Source organism: Pongo abelii, chromosome 4 (genome assembly GCF_028885655.2).
Source record: "Pongo abelii isolate AG06213 chromosome 4, NHGRI_mPonAbe1-v2.0_pri, whole genome shotgun sequence".
Lineage (NCBI taxonomy): Eukaryota > Metazoa > Chordata > Mammalia > Primates > Hominidae > Pongo > Pongo abelii.
In genome coordinates, this window is record NC_071989.2 from 188,873,243 (window position 1) to 188,895,752 (window position 22,510).

Here is a 22,510-nt window from a genome sequence, read left to right on the forward strand (position 1 = left end):
TCCCAATGCTCAAAGGTCGGATCTTGTCCACCTCTAGGTCCCGAGCCAGCCAAACAAGGCCAGTTGCAGGCCAGGCTGCCCCAGGCAGGCCGGCACAGATGGAGAGAGCAGAGCCACTGGGGCTGGGAGTGACAGCCTCTCGCTCCTTCAGCAAACCCTCTCCAGCACCCTCTGTGCCTGGCCGGTGGATCTGGCCTGGGTTCTACTTGGAGGGGAATGTCACTGTAGGAAAGCTGGTGTCACCTGGAGTCCTGGAGGGGTGCCCAGCCTGGCCTTGGACTTGGAAATGAACAGGACTCAAGGTGTCCTTCTGGTTCCCTCCCCCGTGGGCTCCTCCCGACTCCGGCCGCCTGCCACCCTGACTGTCTACTCACCATGCAGATCTCAGTTGCCACCAGGTAGCACAGCCTGTTGAACCATTTCACGTAAGCCTCCAGGTTGCTGGTCTTGTCACTGAAGCAGGGCTAGAAAAAACATACCACACAGGACCACATTCTGAGCCTTTTTGTCTATCATCTTTTAGAACATGAAGTCAGTTCATGATCCTTACGATCTGGGAAATGTCAAAACCCCCAAACCATCCAGAAATACCAAAGATTTGGCATGTACCCTTTTAGTCCTTTTAAAAATACATTTTAAAATGTGACTTCACACACACACACACACACACACACACACACACACACATGAACCTCATTATTCCTGGATCCTGTATTTGCAAATTTGCCTGCTCCCTAAAATGTATTTGTAACCCCAAAAACTTGTGTCACTTTTGTGGTCATCTGTACACATGCGCGGGGTGGCAAAAATATTGAAGTCATGAGCGTCCGCGAGCATCTCCGGAGGAGGCTAAGCAATGCTCTGTCCTCCTGCATCACACGCTCAGACTTGGCCTACTGAGTATCATATCCTTTGCATTTTCGTGCTTTTTGCTGATAATTTCATTGTTGAGAAAGGCCCACAAGCATGGTGCTGAAGTGCCGTCTAGTGTTCCCACGCGCACAAAGGCTGCTCTGTGCCTCACAGAGAAAATGTGTGTAACATCAGCGTTCAGCTGTGAGTAACAGCACCGTTAGCCATGAGATCAATATTAATCAATAATTTATATTAAATAATGTCTTTAAACATAAGCACACATGAAACAAGGTGATATATTGACTCGCTGGCAAAAGCGTTGTGATGAGAGGCTCACAGGAACCTAACCTTGCATTTCCCCTGGGAGCAACGGTTCTGTGCTCACGCATTCGGTGCTGAGCTGCTGGGAGTAATGGGCACCAGCTGTGTGTATGCACGCATCTATCATAACCATATAGATTCCCATGCCTTGCTATGCGAACCTTTCCCTGTGCCATAACATATCCTTTGGAAATAAAATTTTTAAATGGATGTAGAACTTTCCACTGTATAATATACCACCATTTAAAAGACGAAACTTAACATAAATGTGTTTGTTAAAACTGCCAGGGTAGGCCGAGCGCAGTGGCTCACACCTGTAATCCCAACACTTCGGGAGGCCAAGGCAGGTGGATCACCTGAGGTCAGGAGTTCAGGAACAGCCTGGTCAACATGATGAAACCCCGTCTCTACTAAATATACAAAAATTAGCTGGGTGTGGTGGTGGGTGCCTGTAATCCCAGCTACTCAGGAGGCTGAGGCAGGAGAATCGCTGGAACCCAGGAGGCACAGGTTGCAGTGAGCCGAGATTGCACCACTGCACTCCAGCCTGGGCAACAAGAGCGAAACTTCATCTAAAAAGAAAAAAAAAAAACCCAAACTAAAACAAAAACAAAAAACAAAAAAAATCCCCAAAAAACTGCCAGGGTAACTTTCAATAAATAGAGGGGAAGATGGAATGGGGGACCTATTCATTCAAAAGAAGCAAAGGAAGGAGGAAAAAGAAACAGATAAGGAAGATAACTATGTAGTACAACAGAAGATAGCAAGAACAAATTCTTATGGATTAGTGATTACAACGCTGTAATTAAAAAATGCAGCTGCTTGCCACTTTCAAGAGATACACTCCAAACACAAGGATATAAGTAAAAAAAGAAAATATATATCTGATAAATATTATGTAGCTATATTAATATTGAACAAAACAGACTTTAAGGCAACAAAAAGACCCTAAGGCAAAAAGCTTTAGGAGAAATTGAGAGTAACTGCATAATGATAAAAGGGTCAGCTCATCAGGGATACGTCACCAGTCTAAACTTGATTGCAGCTAGCAACATAGGTTCAATATATGGAGGCAAAAATAATCAGAAGGGTGAAGTTCTTTATAAGGAGAAGTTGAGTCCTACAGTTACATGGAAGATTTTAACACACATGACAGTAACTAATAGGTTAGGGAGATTGAAAAAGAAAAACAAAACGAAACCCAGGATGAATATGAATCTGAACAACACAATTTGAAGTAATAAACAAATATGGAAACTTGAACTTAATTACTTGAGAACATGCATTCTTTTCAAATGTTCAGAAACAGAAAAATTTTTTAAATTATCTATGTTTCAAAGACGAAATCATAATGGAATTAGACTGATAATGAAAATGTTAAAAAATAAAACTTGGAGGCTGTAAATAAAAATTTATGTAAAGAGAAATCATCTTTCATGCTTTTATTAGAAAAGAAGGATAAAAACAAGCTGAACATCCACATAAGAAACTAGAAAAAGAATAACAGTATAAATCCAAAGAAAGTAGATGGAAGAAAATAATAAAGAGTAGAGAAGAAAGAAATGAAATAGTAAAATAAACTACAATCTACAGAATCAACAAAGTCAAAAGATCTTTATTTGAAAATATTAATAAAATTGATGAACCTTGGATAAGATTGATAAAGAAACAAAGAGAGGTGTAAATAATCAAAATACTAGAGATGGGTCAATGTAGATGTGAAGAAATTAAAAAGATACCTAGAGGATATTACAAATAATTTTATGTCTATAAATTTGGAAACTTAGTAGAAATGGCCAAATTCCTAGAAAAATATAAATTACAAAACAGACTAAAGAAGAAACATAAAACCTAAATAGTCCTATAACCATTAAATCGATAACAAGAATAAACAAAGAAACAAACAAGAATAACCTTGAATCAGTACATGAAAGTCATCCCTCACAGAAAATACTCGGGAGGCTGAGGCAGGAGAATGGCGTAAACCCAGGAGGCAGAGCTTGCAGTGAGCCGAGATCGCGCCACTGCACTCCAGCCTGGGCGACAGAGCGAGACTCTGTCTCAAAAAAAAAAAAAAAAAAAAAAAGAAAGAAAATACCAAGCCTAGATGGTTCCACTGGCTAATTCTACAAAATGCTCCAAGAACAAGTAATTCCAGTCTTTCAGGAAGAATAGACATCAGGGTAAGAGAAACAAAGACTACACAAGAACAGTGTCAGAAGGGGAAATAACAGTTCAGTCTCACTGACAATTATAGTTGCAGAAATCCTAAAACATTAGCAAACCAAATCCAGGGATGTGTGAAAAAGATAATGATTTCATTTATCCCAGTTTCGTTTGTCTCAGAAATGCAAAGTTGGTTCAACATTGATTAAAAGAACAGCCTGACGCGGTGGCTCACGCCTGTAATCCCAGCACTTTGGGAGGCCGAGGAGGGTGGATCACTTGCGGTCAGGAGTTCGGGAACAGCCTGACCAACATGGTGAAATCCTATCTCTACTAAAAATACAACAATAGCTGAGCTTGGTGGTGGGCGCCTGTAATCCTAGCTACTTGGGAGGCTGAGGCTGGAGAATCTCTTGAATCCGGAAGGCAGACGTTGTAGTGAGCTGAGATCGTGCTATTGCACTCCAGCCTGGGCAACAAGTGCGAAACTCCATCTCAAACAACAACAACAACAGCAATAAAAAACTAGGCCAGGTGAGGTGACTCACACCTGTAATCCCAGCACTTTGGGAGGCCAATGTGAGCAGATCTCTTGAGCTCAGGAGTTCTAGACTAGTCCGGGCAAACATGGTGAAACCGTGTCTCCACAAAAAATACAAAAATTAGCCAGGTATGGAGGCATGTGCCTGTAGTCCCAGCTACTTGGGGGGCTGAGGCAGGAGGATCACTTGAGCCCGGGAGGTTGAGGCTGCAGTGAGCTGTGTTCACATCACTGTACTCCAGCCTGGGAAAAAGAGCAAGACTCTGTCTCGAAAACAACAATAACAACGACAACAACAAAAAACCCAAAACAAACAAAAGAAACATTTATTTTAAAAACTAATATAAATAATCAGCTAACAGTTTAAAGGAGAAGAGAATATGTGAGTAACAGATCCAGAAAAAATAAATGAAATTTAACAACCATTCATGATGAGAATTCTCAGAAAACTAGGAAGGAACAAGATACTTCCTTAAGCTGATAATAGGCGTCTAAAGAAATCCTGTAGCAAACATCATACTCTATTGGGACACGTTAAAAGCGTTCCTTTGAAAATCAGGATAAAATAAAGATGCCAGCTATCAATACTTCTATTTGACATTGTACCAGAGGTGCAAGTTAGCACAATAAGTTAGTCAGGCTGGGCATAGTGGTTCATGCCTGTAATCCCAGCACTTTGGGAGTCCAAGGCGGGCAGATCACCTGAGGTCGGGAGTTCGAGACCAGCCTGACCAACATGGAGAAATCTCGTCTCTACTAAAAATACAAAATTATCCGGGCGTGGTGGCACATGCCTATAATCCCAGCTACTCGGGAGGCTGAGGCAGGAGAATTGCTTGAACCCGGGAGGCGGAGGTTGCAATGAGCTGGGATCGCGCCATTGCCCTCCAGCCTGGGCAACAAGAGTGAAACTCCGTCTCAAGAAAACAAACAAACAAACAAAAAACAAAAAAGTTAGATTTGGTAGTGTTACTCTGCAATAACAATCTCAACATTTCAGAGATTTAAAATGATAGATTAAAGTCTATCGATCACTCTTGTCTAATTCCTATTAGTGGAGGGTTCTACGCTATGACTACCACAGAACTCAAAAGAATAAGGATTGGAAAGGAGGAAACAAAACTGTCATTACTCCCAGATGTATTTGCCTATGTGAAAAACCCCAAAGAATACAAATTATTAGAATTACGATATTGTCTAATAATTACAAATTATTAGAATTTACGATATTGTCAAATTTAAACTTGATATACAAAAGTAAATTACATTCATTAAACCAGCAACAAGCAGACAGGACATACAATAAATACACACTGGAGGTAATGGAAAAATATGGAGTCCTGTGCTTATTTATTTATTTCTTTTTTTGAGATGGAGTCTCGCTCTGTCGCCCAGGCTAGAGTGCGGTGGCGCGATCTCGGCTCACTGCAAGCTCCGCCTCCCGGGTTCACGCCATTCTCCTGCCTCAGCCTCCCAAGTAGCTGGGACTACAGGCGCCCGCCATCACACCCGCATAGTTTTTTTGTGTTTTTGGTAGAGACGGGGTTTCACCATGTTAGCCAGGATGGTCTCGATCTCCTGACCTCGTGATCAGCCTCGGCCTCCCAAAGTGCTGGGATTACAGGCGTGAGCCACCGCACCCGGCTGGCTATTTTCATAATAATACGATGTTACTGCCTTTTCCACTGTGTTGAAATTTGTACCGATGGTGCAAAAGCAATGGTGGGGAAAATCGCCCAGAAGAAGAAAAAAGGGAGTGTGACTTAAGAATGCCCTAAACAAGGCAAAACTTTTAACTTTTATTCAGTCTAGATTTCTGAGGTTTTCCATATTCTATGTGACATAACGGTTTGTGCACATGGAGCCCTTCTGTTGCATACAGAAAGTGTGCCGGTTGTCTTGAGGGAAAGCACTTCGTTCACTCGTGAGCTGAACGGGCCACTGTTTTCTTGGAGTACCGTTTCTGCTCTAAAGAAGGACTCCTAGACCTACTGTGGTAATTGAGACTTCAGTGTTTGGCTGATATTTCCTTGAAAATGAACAAAACGAACCTGTCATTTAAAGGAGAACAATTGAAATTAGGGAAAATATTTTATTTGGATGGTTTCTATAAACAAGGGACTATAATTCTTGTACATTATTTTTCATCTTTGCTGTTTCTTTGAGCAGTCTAATGTGTCATGCAATCACCTAAGGTATTTGTAAGTATTCTTGTTACCAGAGTAGTTGTATTATATTTTAAAATGTAAGATGATTTTTAAGAGCCTAAGTACTGACCTAAGATGCAATTGTATGAACTCTATCTACTCTGGAGGGGGGGAAGGTGTCAGTGGAAGTTGTAAGACTTATTTTTTTGTGCCATCAGATATAGGTAAAAATAATTGCGCAATTCTGCCGTCCAAACAGGAACTACTGGGCTCCTTGGCCCTAAATAGAAGGGCTGATATTTTAAGGTGATTATTTTATTGCAAATTAATCCAACCTAATTCTTTTTAATTTGGTTGAATGTTTTTCTTGTTAAATGATGTTTAAAAAATAAAAACTGAAAGTTCTTGGCTTAGTCATTTAAAAAAGGAGAATAATTGACAATATTTGTTGCCAATGATAAAATTAAGGCTTTCAAGAGGAAACTGGGAACTTGTAAGACACGTATCTGCCTCTGTGAGTCTGACAGCTTCCCAATACTTACAGACTTAAAAATGAGACTAAGAGTGATAATCATGTGATTTCTAAAATGTTGTACTACGAAATGTGCCAACATTTGGAAGATCTGCCTAACACAGTGAACCCGTATTTTCCCGTATGACCAATGTCTGATGTCACAAAATTGTGCATCAAGATTCAAGACAGATCAATGGCTTTCAACATCAGAGTACAGAAAGTTCACTGGTATCTTTTCAGATTTCATGTTGTAGTTAATCTTCAAAAGCTATCACTTGCTGAGTTTTAGTGTGGTATCAAAGAAGCATATTCACAATTATCTGAAAAGGTGGTAAAATACTCCTCCCTTTTCCAGCTACCTATTGGTGTGAGGTTGGATTTTCTTCAACCAAAAAACTATGTCAAGAGACAGAATGCAGAAGCAGAGAAAAGAATCGAGCTGTCTTCTATTAAGTCAGACAGTAAAGACACTTGTAAAAAATACTATAAAACAATGCCACTCTTCTCAGTAATTTCCTATTGTGAAAAAAGAATTATTTTTCATAAACTATGTTATTTATGTTACCATGTAATGGGTTTTTATTGTTTTGTTTTTAGAGAGATGGGTTCCTGCTATCTATGTTGCCCAGGCTGGACTTGAATTCTTGGGCTCAAGCAGTCCGTTTGCTTCTCTTTAGGCATTCTAGAAGTGATCATTTTGAAACAATGGGCCACTGCTTGGCTATTATTGTTATTTTTGAATAAACATTTTAAAAAATTAATCTTAGGGTCAGGTTCAGTGGCTCATGCCTGTAACCCCAGCACTTTGGGAGGCCCAGATGGGTGGATCACTTGAGGTCAGCAGTTTGAGACCAGCCTGGTCAACATGGCGAAACACCGTCTTTAATAAAAATACAAACATTTAAAAAAATACAAAAATTATCCGTGTGTGGTGGCGTACACCTTTAGTCCCAGCTATTCAGGGAAGCTGAGGCAGGAGAATCACTTGAACCCGGGAGGTGGAGGTTGCAGTGAGCCGAGATCGCACCACTGCACTCCAGCCTGGGTGACAAAAGTGAGTGAGACTCCGTCTCAAAAAAAAAGGTAATCTTAATTGCTAATATAAATATTGATAAATATAGTCTATATAACCAAAAGTTAATTGGGATCCTTAATAATTTTTAAGAGTATAAAGGGATCCTGAGCCTTTTGAGAACGGACACTCTAGAGAAAGTGTGCACTCGTGTATACCAGCGGGTGTAAGAATGTCCACTGTGGGAATATTTATAACAGCAAAAAGCTGGACACACAAATGTTCATCTACAGTAGGGGAGATAAAACAAATGTCATGTGTCGTCTTGATGTATTTCACAATAAAAAAGTAATATTTGGAAATGGCCCCAAACCAAACAATCTTGTAAGAATCTCGGCCGGGCGCGGTGGCTCACACCTGTAATCCCAGCACTTTGGGAGGCCGAGGCGGGCAGATCACAAGGTCAGGAGATTGAGACCATCCTGGCTAACACGGTGAAACCCCATCTCTACTAAAAATACAAAAAATTAGCCGGGTGTGGTGGCAGCGCCTGTAGTCCCAGCTATTGGGGAGGCTGAGGCAGGAGAATGGCGTGAACCCGGGAGGTGGAGCTTGCAGTGAGCGGAGATCGCGCCACTGCACTCCAGCCTGCGCGACAGAGCGAGATCCGTCTCAAAAAAAAACAAAAAACAAAAAACAAAAAACAAAAAACTCCCTCCCGTTCCTGCCTCCCAGCACCACAGTTGTTCAGAATTCCCAGAGCAGGCAGCATTCCTAGAGAGTGCTTACAGACACAGGCAACATACATGGTTTTGTGTTACCCTCTTTTTTTTGTTACCCAAATGGTCACACACTCTTGCCCCTGCTCTTCCCTCTACCGTTTTCTCTCAGTGCCTGGACGGATAGGTCTTGGAGACTGTTCTGTCCACCTTATTCCCTTTCATAGCTGCACAGCATTCTAGTTATAGATGTTTCATAATTTGTAATCCAGTCCCCATGGGTGATAAGGCAATCTGCCCCCAGTGTTTGGCCATAATAAACATTGTCTATCCCAAATATCTTCGTCCGTGCATGTTCGCGTACATGGGTGTGCATCTGTGGGATAAATTCGTAGGTATGGAAAGTTGAGGTCAAGAAAGTCCATTTAAAGCGTTGATGCTAGTGCCAGTCTCCCCTCCAAAGTGGCTGCGCCAGCTTCACCACAGCAGCCACGTGGAGTGTGCCTTCCACAATGTGTCTAACCTACTAGGTGATTTTTGCTTATCTGAGAAGTGAAAATGCCATCTCATATTTAGTTTGTACTTTTATTCGGTGTGAGGGCAGAAGGCACAATGTTTGCCATTCCGGCTTGGATTTAGCCCGTTGGAGGCACCGGCACCCTGCTGGTTGGGCTCCCAGAAGGGCGGGATCGAAATCCGGGTGCGTGGGCTGTGTCCTGAGCCCCGGGCCCCAGGAGCTCCCTTACCCAGCCCGGGCAGCGCGCAGCAACCCGCGCTTCCCCGCGTGGCCGCTGGAGGGCACTGGCGCCCACCGAAACGCACCGGGAAGGCGCACGGGGTCCCGGAGCGCGCCAGGGGGTCCTCCACCCTCCTCCCTGCCCAGGGTCCTGGCCCAACCGAGCAGCGCGGCCCACGGCCTGGTTCCTGGCCCACTCCTCCGCCCTCGCTGGGTGGGTGACCCCCACGTCCCGCACGTCCAGGCTTTCCGGGGACTCGGGACTCGGCTGTCGTGGTCCGCCCCCGAGCTGGAGGGGCGCGGCGGAGTGGGCAGGGCCCCCCCACGAGCCCACCTGTTCCCCTCTGGGCCACTCCAGCGCTCGCCCAGAGAAGGCTCGCGGGCTCCCCCGAGAGCGGCCAGTCACTGGGTGAGGGTCACTTTTGGGACAGCCCGTAAGAGCCTCTTACCTTTGTGCTGGCCAGAGGGTCCTTGTTCACAAAGGCCTGGACAAACTCCTCAGGCCCGATGTGCCGCAGCCGCTCCTGCAGGGAAGGGGGAAGAGTGGGTAAAAGAGGGAAGGTATGGGGAGGGGGTGTCGACTGGGGGACCTGCCGTGGTGCCCCAGCCCCTAGTCCTCCTCACAACAGTCACTCTGCAACTGCCCTCCACACTGGGGCTTGGAGACCTGGTTTTAGGTTGTCACAGAGCTCAGCGCCTTCCCTGGAGGAGGCAGCCCCTCCTTTCCCGGTTCACGGGGGCAGGGAGCAATGCTATGGGGCGTGACGCCCAGGGAAACCAGGCTCCACACTGGGTAACTGAAGTGGCCTGCTTGCTCTGCGGGGTGGAGGGGCTGGTGGCCAGGAGCATGGCATCTGGGTCAGAACAAACCCTGGCTCTGTCCCTTCTGCTGTGTGACGTTGGCAAGTCGCTTCACCTTTCTGGGCCTTAGTTTCCTCTGTGTACAGGGCCTGCCTGGCCAGGCGATGGAGACATAACGAGCGCATGGGAGCGCTGAAGAGTGCCTGGAGAGCAGGGAGGGCGCCATCAACCCTCAGTCTCAAAGGGAAGAACCCGCCCCAGCCTCCCTCTCCCTGGGGTGGGCCCTTGGCCTCTGCATCCACAAGGAGCCCAGTGCGTGCTCGAGGCTAGGCCAGGGCCTCCTTCACAAGCTTGTGGGGCTGCTCTGGGAAGCCAGGGCGGGCACAATGTATCTGTGTGGGTCCTGCTGAATCCCGGGTGAGGAAGGTGGCTTGGGCCGGCTCACCAGTTCCACATGGGTCAGTTGCTGGGCCAGTGTGTATGGGTCGCTGCAGACACCAAGGAGCTCCCTGTGGATGGAGGCTGGCGGCTTGGTCCTGTAGGAGATGGGCTTGTCGGCACCCACCAGACCTTCGGGCCCCTGGCGCAGAGCCGCCAGCTTCTGGTGCAGAGCCTGTAGGAGCTGATGCATCCTCTTCCGGTATGCCTGGTGGGTGGAAAGGGGCACTCAGGCCTGAACACCCATCTCTGCATCTCTAACACTGGAGCCAGGCAGCCTCCTGGGCTCCAAAGGGAGGGTCTTTTCCTCAGGGTCTCTGGAGAAAAGGCCAGGTACCAGCACAGGGGCCAGGACCTGCCCCTACCCCGAAACAGGACCCAATCCCGGCCAGGTTGGGGCCACCTGGCAAGGGATCTGGGGTGAAGGCTGCAGGGCTTCCCATCTGTGGGTGGGAGCCAAGAGGAGCACACGTCAGGGAGGGTGACGGGGGCCGGGGGCAGCTGTCTGGGGCAGTGGGGTAGAGTGGGGTGAGCACGGCTAGGAAGCCAGAGAAAGGGAGAGAGGAGGGAGACATGGCATGGGCCCTGCCCTGGGCAGACGACTGGCATTTGGCTTGGCTTTAATGGTGCCTCTGTTATCTCCCAGGCCCAGCTTGGCCTTCCCCGACCAGCTGTGCTGTTGTCTGGGAGAGAGACAGGAGGTCAGTGGAAGGGCCAGGGCCCACGGGGGACTGACCGTGCCCCCCAGGGCTGGCAGTGGCTGCGCCCCACTCCCCATCTTCCCAGCACTCAGATGAAGCCCTGGGAGGAAGTGTGCTGACCACAGTTTTGGACACAGCCTTCCTGAGAGGGGTCGTTCCTTCCATGGGCAACAGATAGAAGAGTCGGACAACTGCCCGGCTAACCCCCGGGCGCCTTCTGCACCTGGCCCCTGTGCTCTGAGTTAGGCTTAGGGTTAAGCCACGTCCTGTCCCATTCCTCCCATCTGAGGCTCTGCCACAGCTGCCCACTGCCATAGGAGTGCCAGACGACTCCCAACCCCGCCACCAGAGCGCAGGGCTCCAGCGTCCTCAGACAGCAGCAGCACCCCAGGGCCCTGACTGAGGCTCCCCGGAGCAATCGGAGCCCCCAGACTCTCACAGCCAGCATGCAGATGCCACATCTGCCCACCGCTCGCTGCAGGTTCTGTGTGTCTCAAAATTGCGTGAAGGAAAACTCCCTGCAATCTCTGAAGTGACCTGATAATGCCGACTGCCACCCCTCGTTATTTCCCGAGGCCTCTGGGAGCAGCAGCCTGTCCAGTCAAGGCGCGCCATTGCTGGGGACCAGGCTCCAGCTCCCACCACTGCCCCTGCCAGTGCCCAGGCCGGCTCCTGGCTGTAGGGGGTTGCATCTCACTCTGAGTTAGACCAAAACCCTTGAGGACATGAGGATGTCTCCCTTAACAAACCCAGCCAGTCTGATGGCACTTCCTTGGAAATAGGGGTTTCCGAGGGGAAATAATGAGGTTTTCCTTGACGGTGGGAGAGGAGGTGCCCCTTGAGGGGTGACCATGGCCTTTCATCCCTGTACCCAGCCCGTGATGTGGCCCAAAGCAAGAGCCCATGCGTCTGAGCTGGCTGGTGGGGGTGAGCACTTACGGCGCACCCACTGTGTGCCCAGAGCAGGGCTGGGCTCTCATAACACAGCGGCGGCAGCACAGATCTTGCAGCCCTGTGGAGCTGTTATTCCAGTGTGGGAGGAAATGACCCATTGTCTCGACAGTGGTCCTATCAAAGAAGTCGCATAGGGTGACCTGGACGAATACTGCTGGGAGCAGAGGCCAGGGAACCTAGGCTCCACACTGGGTAACTGAAGTGGCCTGCTTCCTCTGCGGGGTAGCGGGCGGGGGACCCATGGAGGGAACGACCCCTCTCAGGAAGGCTGTGTCCAAAACTGTGGTCGGCACACTGCCTCCCAGGGCTTCATCTCAGTGCTGGGAAGATGGGGAGTGGGGCGCAGCCACTGCCAGCCTTGGGGGGCACGGTCAGTACCCTGTGGGCCCTGGCCCTTCCATGGACCTCCTGTCTCTCTCCCAGGCATAGCCAGAGTCCCACGAGTGGCTACACCTGCTGCTTCGTCTCCTCACCTCCCACTCACTCCTGGATCACTTCACCTGGCTGCCGCTCCTAGCAGTCAATTCGTTGGGCCCTCCTGTCACCAAAGCCGGTGGCCGCTTCTCGGGCTGCGTCTTCCTTGGCCACCTCCGCCTCAGCCTCCTGGTTGCTCCTGCCTTGGGCTGTCTGCAGGCTTGCCTGTGTTCAGCATCGTGAGATGATGGGGTTCGGGGTTCTTCCTGCTCGGTCTAGGCCTCTCTTCTCACTCTTACTTAGCTCCTGGCTATTCTGGTTCACACCTGCAGTCTCCCTCTGATCTCCAGAGTCACATGGGCGGTGGTCCGTCATATGGCCCACGGTCCTCTGTTTGCCCAGCACAGCAAATGGAGGTCGGCTCTCCTTGTCCAAAGCTGGTATCCCCAGTGTTGGTGGACAGCGTGTCGGCCACCAGACACACAGGCTTGGTGCCATCCTCGACCCCGCCCTCTCCCTCATGCCCCTCTAGGCCATCACCACCCTTCTCTAGTTCATTTTCTTCTATTTCTGCGCACCCCACCACTGTCGCTGGAGGCCAGGCCACTGTCATCTCTCTGGCTGCACTGGCCTCCTTAATGCTCCCAATGCATCCTCGCCGGTTCCTCTCCACCCTGTAGCCAGAGTGGTCTGTTCAAAATGCAAATCTGATCGCTGCCTCCCTGTTCCTGAAAATGCCTCCATGGCTTGTGCAAAGATAGGAGTCCTGGCGTGATTCTGAGGCCCCGAGGTCAGCTCTGGCCAGGCGTGGTGGCCTCTATGCGCCCTTGCTCCCCTTCTGTGCTCTGGACCCAGGTCACTCCTCTGCCCCTTTGACTCCTTCCCACCCTCCCCATGTCCCCACTCCCCATGTCCCCGGCAGGATCTGGACAGCTTTCTCCCTTCTGGCATGTTCTCCTCATCCACTGGACCGAAGCTCAAGTGCTGTTTCCCCAGATGGGCCATTGGTGTTCAGTGCTGTGAGCCCTTCTGCCACACCACTTTTAGAGCTGTCAGGGAAATGATTCTGTCCCGTGCATCTCTTCTCCCTGGACCACAAGCTCCACACAGCCAACTGCGGGCTGCCCTGTGTTCATGAAGGGCCGTAGCTGGCTCACAGGAGGTGTCCACCAGCGTCTGCTGAATGCGTGGATAAACACCGCCTTCACCTGCTGACAGGCAGACGCTCTCTCCAGCAGGGTGTCAGGGCGGACTGCAGGCCCGTGCCAAAATCAAGGCTGCAGGGTGTCTGTGCCTACCCCTTGATAGGGCCATGAGATTGCCTTATTTTTTAAAAACGCACTTTAGCAAGATTTGTTACTGTTGAATGAACCAATATTCATTCCAAATAATCATCCTCTCCTGCTTGCTAATTTATTTAGATTTTTCCAGTGATGTTAGATTCTAGCTTGTTTGTTCTTTCCTGACTCTTCTATGTCCCCTCTGAGTGTGGGGATGCTATCTGCCCTGCTCCTTGGCCCCCTCTCATTTTCTCACTGATTTCTCCACACTCGTGGATAGGAGCTTGGAGATCTCGCTGGTAGATAAGGGCAGGGCCAGAGACCTAAACCACCGAGCACGTCAAGGCATTCCCTCGTCACTATCGTGGGTCCACGTTTAGGAAGCACCAGGCCGTGCTGGGGTGGAACAGCACTTTGCCCCTCCTGCCTCGGGCTGAAGCCCTCTCTCCGCACTGATCATAGTTGGGAGGCTGCCCGGGAGGCTGGGTGGTCTGGAGCCGCGTTTCCTTCTATTTCCACGAGCCATCTGCTGCATGCATAGAGCTGGCTGTGAATACGGAGTCGTCCGACGGTGGCCTGGGTGGCAGCCATGGCTCTCCAGGTGCCTCCAAGCTCTCTTGGACTGGGCATTTCACAGCTGGAACCCCTGTCCCTGACCAGATGAGGCCAGATGAGCACTGGCCTTTGTTCTCTGAAATTCTAGGAGACTCCCTCCTGAGCCAGCCTAGGGCCGATGTCCTCCTACTAAATAACAGGCAGAGGTGGCAGAAAGCTGACACAGGAGCTCATGAAGCTCCTGGGGGTCTGCTCCCTCCACTAGTTTGTCCTCTATGTCAGCTTTCTGCCACCTCTGCCACAGAGGGAGCCTCAAAGGGCGGTGGTCAGTTCCCCAGACAGTCCGTGTGAGTGAGTTAGAAAGCAAGACCAGGCCGGGCGCGGTGGCTCATGCCTGTAATCCCAGCACTTTGGGAGGCTGAGGCGGGCAGATCACGAGGTCAGGAGTTAGAGACAAGCCTGGCCAACATAGTGAAACCCCGTCTCTACTAAAAATACAAAAATTAGCTGGGCGTGGTGGCGCACGCCTGTAATCCCAGCTACTCAGAAGGCTGAGGCAGGAGAATCGCTTGAACCCAGGAGGTGGTGGTTGCAGTGAGTCAAATCACGCCACTGCACTCCAGCCTGGGTGACAGAGTGAGACTCCGTCTCAGAGAAAAAAAGAAAAAAAAAAAAAAAAAAAGAAAGCAAGACCAGTCCTTGGAGAGGGGCTGCCTGTTGAGTCGGCCTCCTCTGTGGCCAGCCCAATGGGTATGGCCAGAGCACTGGGGTCCTCCCTGGCTCCCTGAGCCTCCTTCAGCCTTGGCACTGGCCTCCCTGAGCTCTGACTACTGTGTCCAACCTACCGGGAGCCCCACAAAGGCTGGGCTGGCCATGACACTTGTCTGGGTCCGCTGCCCAGCACAGGGTGGCCCGATGCTGGGAAGGCTTCCTGGGACTCCCCAGAACCACAGTTATGGAGAATGGCCTCCTCAGTCCCTCTCCAGTGCTGCTCCAGCTGCCGAGAGCTGGTGTGGAGCACAGTGATGACATGGGAGTGGGCGGTGGAAAGAGGAAGGTGCCACCTTTCACTGTCACTCTGATGGGGAGCCCACTGCTGTCTCCTCTGCAGCCCTGAGCTCTGTGGTTCTCTCATAGCCCTGTGAGGGAAGAATGATCACCCTCCCTTTTACAGAAAGACACTTAGGGCCCAGAGAGATTAAGTAAGTTGCCCAAAGACACACAGCTCTGAAAAGACCTGTGCTCACCTCATTATCTTGTGCACAGCACTTTCTATCATTTTATTCCACCCTTGTGTGAGAAATCTTTCAAAAAGATAATGCTGAAATATTTTGGAAGCAAAGCCTATGTACTATGGTTTGCTTACAGCTAACTTGTGGGAAAGCAAAATGTGTGAGGGGACAGGACAAACCAGTTCGGCAAAATATTGTTGGAGTTGCGTGATGAGGACAGAGGAGTGCATGGTAACCATTCTTCACTTTTGTATGTTTGAAATGTTTCACAACAAAAGTTCTGTAAAACTTAAGAAACAATGCTCCTATGCCTGATTTCGGGAACCATCTGTTCTCCTCGTAGCCCTTGTTTATCGAGTGCTGAAGCAAGCACGCATCTGACTTCACGGACTCCTCGCTGCAAAGCTGCGTGGTGGGGACAGGTATTATCTTGTTTTACTGATAAGGAAACTGGCTCAGAGAGGCAAAGCACCTTGCCTGAGGTCACGCAGCTGTGGTTTCCGAGTCTGGATCTCGGTGGGCTCAGGCTGGGTCTCAGGCCCTGCCTCATCAGTCTGGTTCAGGGCTCTTCCATCTCGAACCGTTCTGCACCAGGAGGGGAACAACCCACAGTCCACAGCAGTGCCCAGTGAGGAGAGGCAGTGCCCAGAGAAGGTCCTCTTTGGGGTGCATGCTTTTTTGTGGAAGGGCAACTTGAGGTCACCAGAGACATGGGGAAGCACTACTGGCCGGGGCCTAGGTTGGGACTGGGAAACTCTTATTCCAGTCCACACTACACAGCCTGGTGAGAGACCTATGGGTTCTCCAGGTGGATAGGTGCTACTAGTTTCCCGAGGGGAACCAGGCCAGGGCTTACCCCAGCCCCACCACCAAGACATGGCTCCAACATCAGGCAGGTCAAATCTGCCTAGTCATATGACAGACCTCACTGCTGACCCTTGGGGGTCAAAGAGAACAAAACAGGAGACTGGGGTCTCACCCCCTGCATACCATCCACCCAGCACCCACCATCCCCACACTCACCTCTTCTTCAGCCACGTGCTACCACCCACCTCCCCTTTTATACAGTGACCCACTCCAGATCCATCAATGCACTCCTCTGCCCTTCCTTCCTTCTAACATCTGCCCACTCACAAATCCACTTGCCTACCCACCAGTCCACCATTCACTTTCACTCATCCATCCCCATCCACCTGTCCCCATCTCTTCACCCAGCTGCTATCACCCACCTCTTTTACAGTGACCCCCAACCCAACAGAACCGTCAATTCACTCATCTACCCTTGCTTCCTCCTAACATTCACCCTCTCACCCATCCACCCACCCACCCACCCACCTTCCCCTCCATCTACTCACCCATCCACCCACCCACCCATCCACCTTCCCCTCCATCTACTCACCCATCCACCCACCCACCCATCCACCTTCCCCACCATCTACTCACCCATCCACCCACCCACCCATCCACCTTCCCCACCATCTACTCACCCATCCACCCACCCACCCACTCATCCACCTTCCCCTCCATCTACTCACCCATCCACCCACCCACCCATCCACCTTCCCCACCATCTACTCACCCATCCACCCACCCACCCATCCACCTTCCCCTCCATCTACTCACCCATCCACCCACCCACCCATCCACCTTCCCCACCATCTACTCACCCATCCACCCACCCACCCATCCACCTTCCCCACCATCTACTCACCCATCCACCCACCCACCCATCCACCTTCCCCACCATCTACTCACCCATCCACCCACCCACCCACTCATCCACCTTCCCCTCCATCTACTCACCCATCCACCTACCCATCCATCCACCTTCCCCACCATCTACTCACCCATCCACCCACCCACCCATCCACCTTCCCCTCCATCTACTCACCCATCCACCCACCCACCCATCCACCTTCCCCACCATCTACTCACCCATCCACCCACCCACCCATCCACCTTCCCCTCCATCTGCTCACCCATCCACCCACCCACCCACCCATCCACCTTCCCCACCATCTACTCACCCATCCACCCACCCACCCACCCACTCATCCACCTTCCCCTCCATCTACTCACCCATCCACCCACCCACCCATCCACCTTCCCCACCATCTACTCACCCATCCACCCACCCACTCATCCACCTTCCCCTCCATCTACTCACCCATCCACCCACCCACCCATCCACCTTCCCCACCATCTACTCACCCATCCACCCACCCACCCATCCACCTTCCCCTCCATCTGCTCACCCATCCACCCACCCACCCACCCATCCACCTTCCCCACCATCTACTCACCCATCCACCCACCCACCCACTCATCCACCTTCCCCTCCATCTACTCACCCATCCACCCACCCACCCATCCACCTTCCCCACCATCTACTCACCCATCCACCCACCCACCCATCCACCTTCCCCTCCATCTACTCACCCATCCACCCACCCACCCATCCACCTTCCCCACCATCTACTCACCCATCCACCCACCCACCCACTCATCCACCTTCCCCTCCATCTACTCACCCATCCACCCACCCACCCATCCACCTTCCCCACCATCTACTCACCCATCCACCCACCCACCCATCCACCTTCCCCACCATCTACTCACCCATCCACCCACCCACCCACTCATCCACCTTCCCCTCCATCTACTCACCCATCCACCCACCCACCCATCCACCTTCCCCACCATCTACTCACCCATCCACCCACCCACCCATCCACCTTCCCCTCCATCTACTCACCCATCCACCCACCCACCCATCCACCTTCCCCACCATCTACTCACCCATCCACCCACCCACCCATCCACCTTCCCCTCCATCTGCTCACCCATCCACCCACCCACACCCATCCACCTTCCCCTCCATCTACTCACCCATCCACCCACCCACCCACCCATCCACCTTCCCCACCATCTGCTCACCCATCCACCCACCCACCCATCCACCTTCCCCTCCATCTACTCACACTTCCACCCACCCACCCACCCACCCATCCATCTTCCCCTCCATTTATTCAACCTCCCACCCACCAACCCATCCATCTTCCCCTCTATCTATTCAACTATTCAACCACCCATCCACCCACCCACCCACCACCCATCCACCTTCCGCTCCACCTATTCAACCATCCACCTGCCCACCCATCTACCTTTCTCTCCATCTATTCATCCATCCACCCACCCACCCATCTACTTTCCTCTCCATCTATTCACCCATCCACCCACCCACCCATCTACCTTCCTCTCCATCTGTTCAACCATCCACCCACCCACCCACCCACCCACTTTCCCCTCCATCTATTCAAACATCCACCCACCCACCTGTCCACCCTTCCTACGTTTCTCCCTCTCTTCTTTCCATTAATCTTTCCACATCCACTTACCCCATGCATCCACCTGCCTATCCAATTACCCAGTCACCTATTCTTTCCCACATTCATCTATAAAAGTAGCCAAATGTCTTCCCAGTCAGCCAGCACCCCATCCCCTGTTTCCACTGTTCCCATCCCCCACCCATCCAATCATCAACTGTTCCCTGGCCCTGTTTTGTGCTGCATCCTAAGCCAAATGTTACAATCTCGAGATGGATTAGGGGATGCGGAGGAGGAAGAGGAGGGGATGAGGAGCAGAACAGAAGAGGGTAGAAGTACGGGGAGGAGAAAGAGGAAACCACTCTCTCATCTCACTGAGCCTTGGAACTTGCCTGCTCAGTTCTGAGTCATTTGCCTGCTGTGTGAAGTGACCCGGGGCAGTGCCTCCCTCAGAGCCTGTGTGATGTCTGCCGTGGGCGTTTGGCTTCCTGTTGCCCTGCCTGTCTTGGCAGTTTTCCCTTGTCTCACACGCAGCTCTTCTGCCATGTCCAGACCTACTCTGCGGCATGTCACCAGCTACCAACTTGCCATGTTCCATTTCCTTCCAGGACGACCAACATGTGCCCCCTCCCACCTTTCCCCCTTCCAGGTAATGCTACACCAGTGCTGCCCACAGTGGCATTCCGGGATGCTGATCAACTTGCCCCTTGTAAACACACCAGGAGACGTCTAGCTCCATAATCCTCGGAGGTGAAGATTTTTGTCCTCCTTTCGCCCATAAGGGAAGTGAGGCTTGGAGACCCTTCAGTGTTCTCCTCAGAGTAACACAGGTGGGAGAGCAAAGCGGGTGTGGGCCACAGCAGCACTTGATGCCCAGCACACCTAAGGCCTCCCAAGCCACTGGGGTTCCTGAGGGCAAGGGCTGTGTTTACCTGGTGTGGTTTAACTGCAGGGGTGAGGTCTTGTCCCCTCCTCTGCCCCCACCCTGAAGGTTTGCAGCTTACCCGTGGAGGCAAAGAGGATCTCAGGAAGATCTGCTTGGGCAGATGTGGCCATTTTCCTTGCTACTGTTTTTTTGTTCATCCTGTAGACACTCTTCCCTGGCCCTGATTTGCAGGTCCCTGCCTAGCAGCACTGACCACCAGCCCAGCCCTTCTTGCAGGGGAAGTGGGGGAGGGGCGGGGGGGAGGTCTCCATGGCCAAGGCCCAGGACAGGGCTCTGCCAGCCCCGCCTAGTAGGTCAGAGGCCAACAGCCTGGCCACCTGGCCCCAAGAGCCCAGGAATGGGTCCTCCCTCACCCGCCACCTGATGCCATTGGTGAGAGCAGTCAGGGAGAGGTCACCAGACTCCGCGTTCCCTCCCAGCTCTGCAGTGCCTGATTCCTTGATGGGCCCGAAAGGGGCTGGATTTAGAGGGGCCGTGGTGTGCAGGTTGGGGAGATGAGGGCCCCGGGGTGCGGGCCGGGAACAGGCGCAGGCCCGGGACGGGAGGGGCCCAGGGTGACGCGACCCCCGCCCGGCTGCCCACCTCGTCACAGGGGGCGATGCGGCCCACCACGTCCTTAAGGTGCCCAATAGTCGACTCCTCCTGGAAGTCCCTTGGGAAGGTCTCGGTCCACTCCGCCAACAGCTGCAGCAGTTTGGGGCCGAACTTCCGGACCCGGGCCTGCGGGCAAGCGAGGGGCACCGCGCTGGTGAGGGGCGCCGGGCGGGCACGTGAGCCTCACTGCGCGTCCTTGCGGGTCTGGCCGCCGGGGCAGGCAGGGCCTCGTGCCCTCTCTGTGCCAGGGAGGGGGCGCGGGGGTGCGATCCTGCTCTGCGCCCACGGGGAGAGGAGGGGGACGGACACATTTCTGGGCTGGGCCATCTCTTGCTCTGGCCTCTCTGCGGTTGACGGCTCCACCCTCCCCGGGGAGTCTTCGCGCTGCGGGGAGTGAGGAGTCCTCAGAGCAGCGGCCCCTGCCCCAGGGGTGGGTCTAGGTCTGTGCCGACCAATCAGAGCAGGGCATCCTCCGTCATGCACAGTGATTGGCTCACAGGTGGCCACATGACCTAGGATATGCCAATGAGGAGACTCCCTGGACCAGCAGAGAAAAGGATTGAGGCTTCCACGTGACTGGAAAGGGTGGTGGGTGAGCCTGGTGCGGTGGAGGCGGCCAAGCACCGCACCAGCCAGCCCGAGGGAGGCCAGCCCAGGGAAACGGCAGCAGAGGGTGGGAGGGAGACAGGCCACGGTGCAATGCTGTGGTTTGAGGCCCGAGCCAGCGGTCCCTGAGACAGGGCAGGTACGTGAGCCAGCTAAGTCCTTTCGGTTCAGGCGGGTTGAAGTTGGGTTTCTCCCACTAGCTGTAGAGCCCTACCGACGCGTGTGTAATAGAGGCAGCCCGCAGGACCTGGCCAGGGCTGGGAAGGTGGAGCGGATGTGCTGGGGGAGGGAAGCCCACCAGAGGCAGCAGGCCCTCCCGGCCACAGATGGGTCCTACTGACCGGGCTCCGGATACTCAGGTCTGGGCTTAATGGGCTCATGGGTTCCCGTAGGGCACTGGAAAACTACATGGAGGTTAAAGGTCCTGTTCTGCTCCTTCTGGCTCTGGGCCTCAGACAAGGTGGAAACACCCGGTAGCCACCTTGTCAGGAAAACGGGGACAATCATTGCCTCCCCGAGAGGCTGATGCCTTGAGGGCAGGGCAAGGCAGTGCTGGTACACTCTGAGACCCCCTGGCCTGCCCTCCACCTCACCTTGTCCAGCACCGGCTTGTCCAGCTGCTGCTGCTCAATGCACAGGTGGCAGACCCGGGCCAGGAGCTCCCGGGGCTCGATGAAGAGGCGAGAGCTCAGCAGGAAGGTGAAGATGTAGGCTTTCTGGGGGACACACGAGAAAGAGGGCACAGGCTCAGGAGGGCACCAGGAGGGGCATGCTTCCCAGCTGGCCCTGTACCCTGGCCCAAGGCCACTCCCAACCCTGTTGCCTCCCGTGCCTGGTGGAGGAGAGCCCACTTTCCTGGCCGCTGGGTGGGTCCACCCACCTCGGGGTAGTAGTCGGCTGTGGGCACCAGGTGCTGGATCAGTGTTTCCAGGGAGGCTGAGGATGGAGCTCCATCCAGGAGGGGCTGCCCGGCCTGTTCGCCATCTGTGGGCTCGGTGGGGGGTGGGCTGAGGCTGCCTGGGGTGACCATGTCGGAGGCACTCAGCGTCTGTGGCATGCCTGCCTGCAATGGCAAGGAGCAGTGAGGACCTGAGTGGGGGCACACCTGAGTTGGGTGCACCTGAGTGGGGGTGCACCTGAGTTGGGTGCACCTGAGTGGGAGCTGCTGGTCCCAGGGCTCCTGGCTGGGCAGGCTCTCCCCACAGCCACTTCGTGCCAGCTTGAGTCCAGTGGTCATTTCCTGGGAGTGCTGTCAGGGTCCCCTTCCTCACAGCACAGCCTTCATTCCTTCTTCTCACAGCCTCTCAACTCTCCTGCAGGACCCATCTCTTCTCTACTCTACTTCTCTTGCCCCACTCAGGGGCAGGCCTCTTCTAGATTCTTCCCCTCCAACCCCTCCACAAAGGTTGTTTTTCACAAGCCTGGATAATCAGCCTAATCCCCCTGCTTCTGGCCACAAAGAAGCAGGTTTGGTTCATGGATTGGCCCCATCCAAATTAGGGGGGCTCAGCTGCAATCCCAGAACTTTTGTGGCACTTGGAGGCTTTCTTTCCCCCTGGAGTCCTTGAGCTGGTGGAATGTATGCCCGACACTACTGGGGCTATTGTGGCAGGAAAGTGGGCACATTCCTGAGCACAGTGTCGGGGACCTCG

At 52.4% G+C, this 22,510-nt stretch overlaps 1 protein-coding gene across 1 annotated transcript in view; it reads right to left on the reverse strand.

Moving 5' to 3' along the window:
* RASGEF1C (RasGEF domain family member 1C) overlaps positions 1-22,510 on the reverse strand; it is a 107,225-nt gene that overhangs the window by 13,638 nt on the left and 71,077 nt on the right. Inside the window, exons 2-7 of the mRNA XM_024247285.3 lie at positions 21,739-21,921; positions 21,452-21,574; positions 20,241-20,378; positions 10,258-10,458; positions 9,461-9,535; positions 375-464 (exon numbers count right to left, since the gene is read on the reverse strand). Of these exons, the coding sequence (XP_024103053.1) occupies positions 375-464; positions 9,461-9,535; positions 10,258-10,458; positions 20,241-20,378; positions 21,452-21,574; positions 21,739-21,915 (804 nt within the window). The 5' untranslated portion in view covers positions 21,916-21,921. The remainder of the gene's footprint in view (positions 1-374; positions 465-9,460; positions 9,536-10,257; positions 10,459-20,240; positions 20,379-21,451; positions 21,575-21,738; positions 21,922-22,510) is intronic.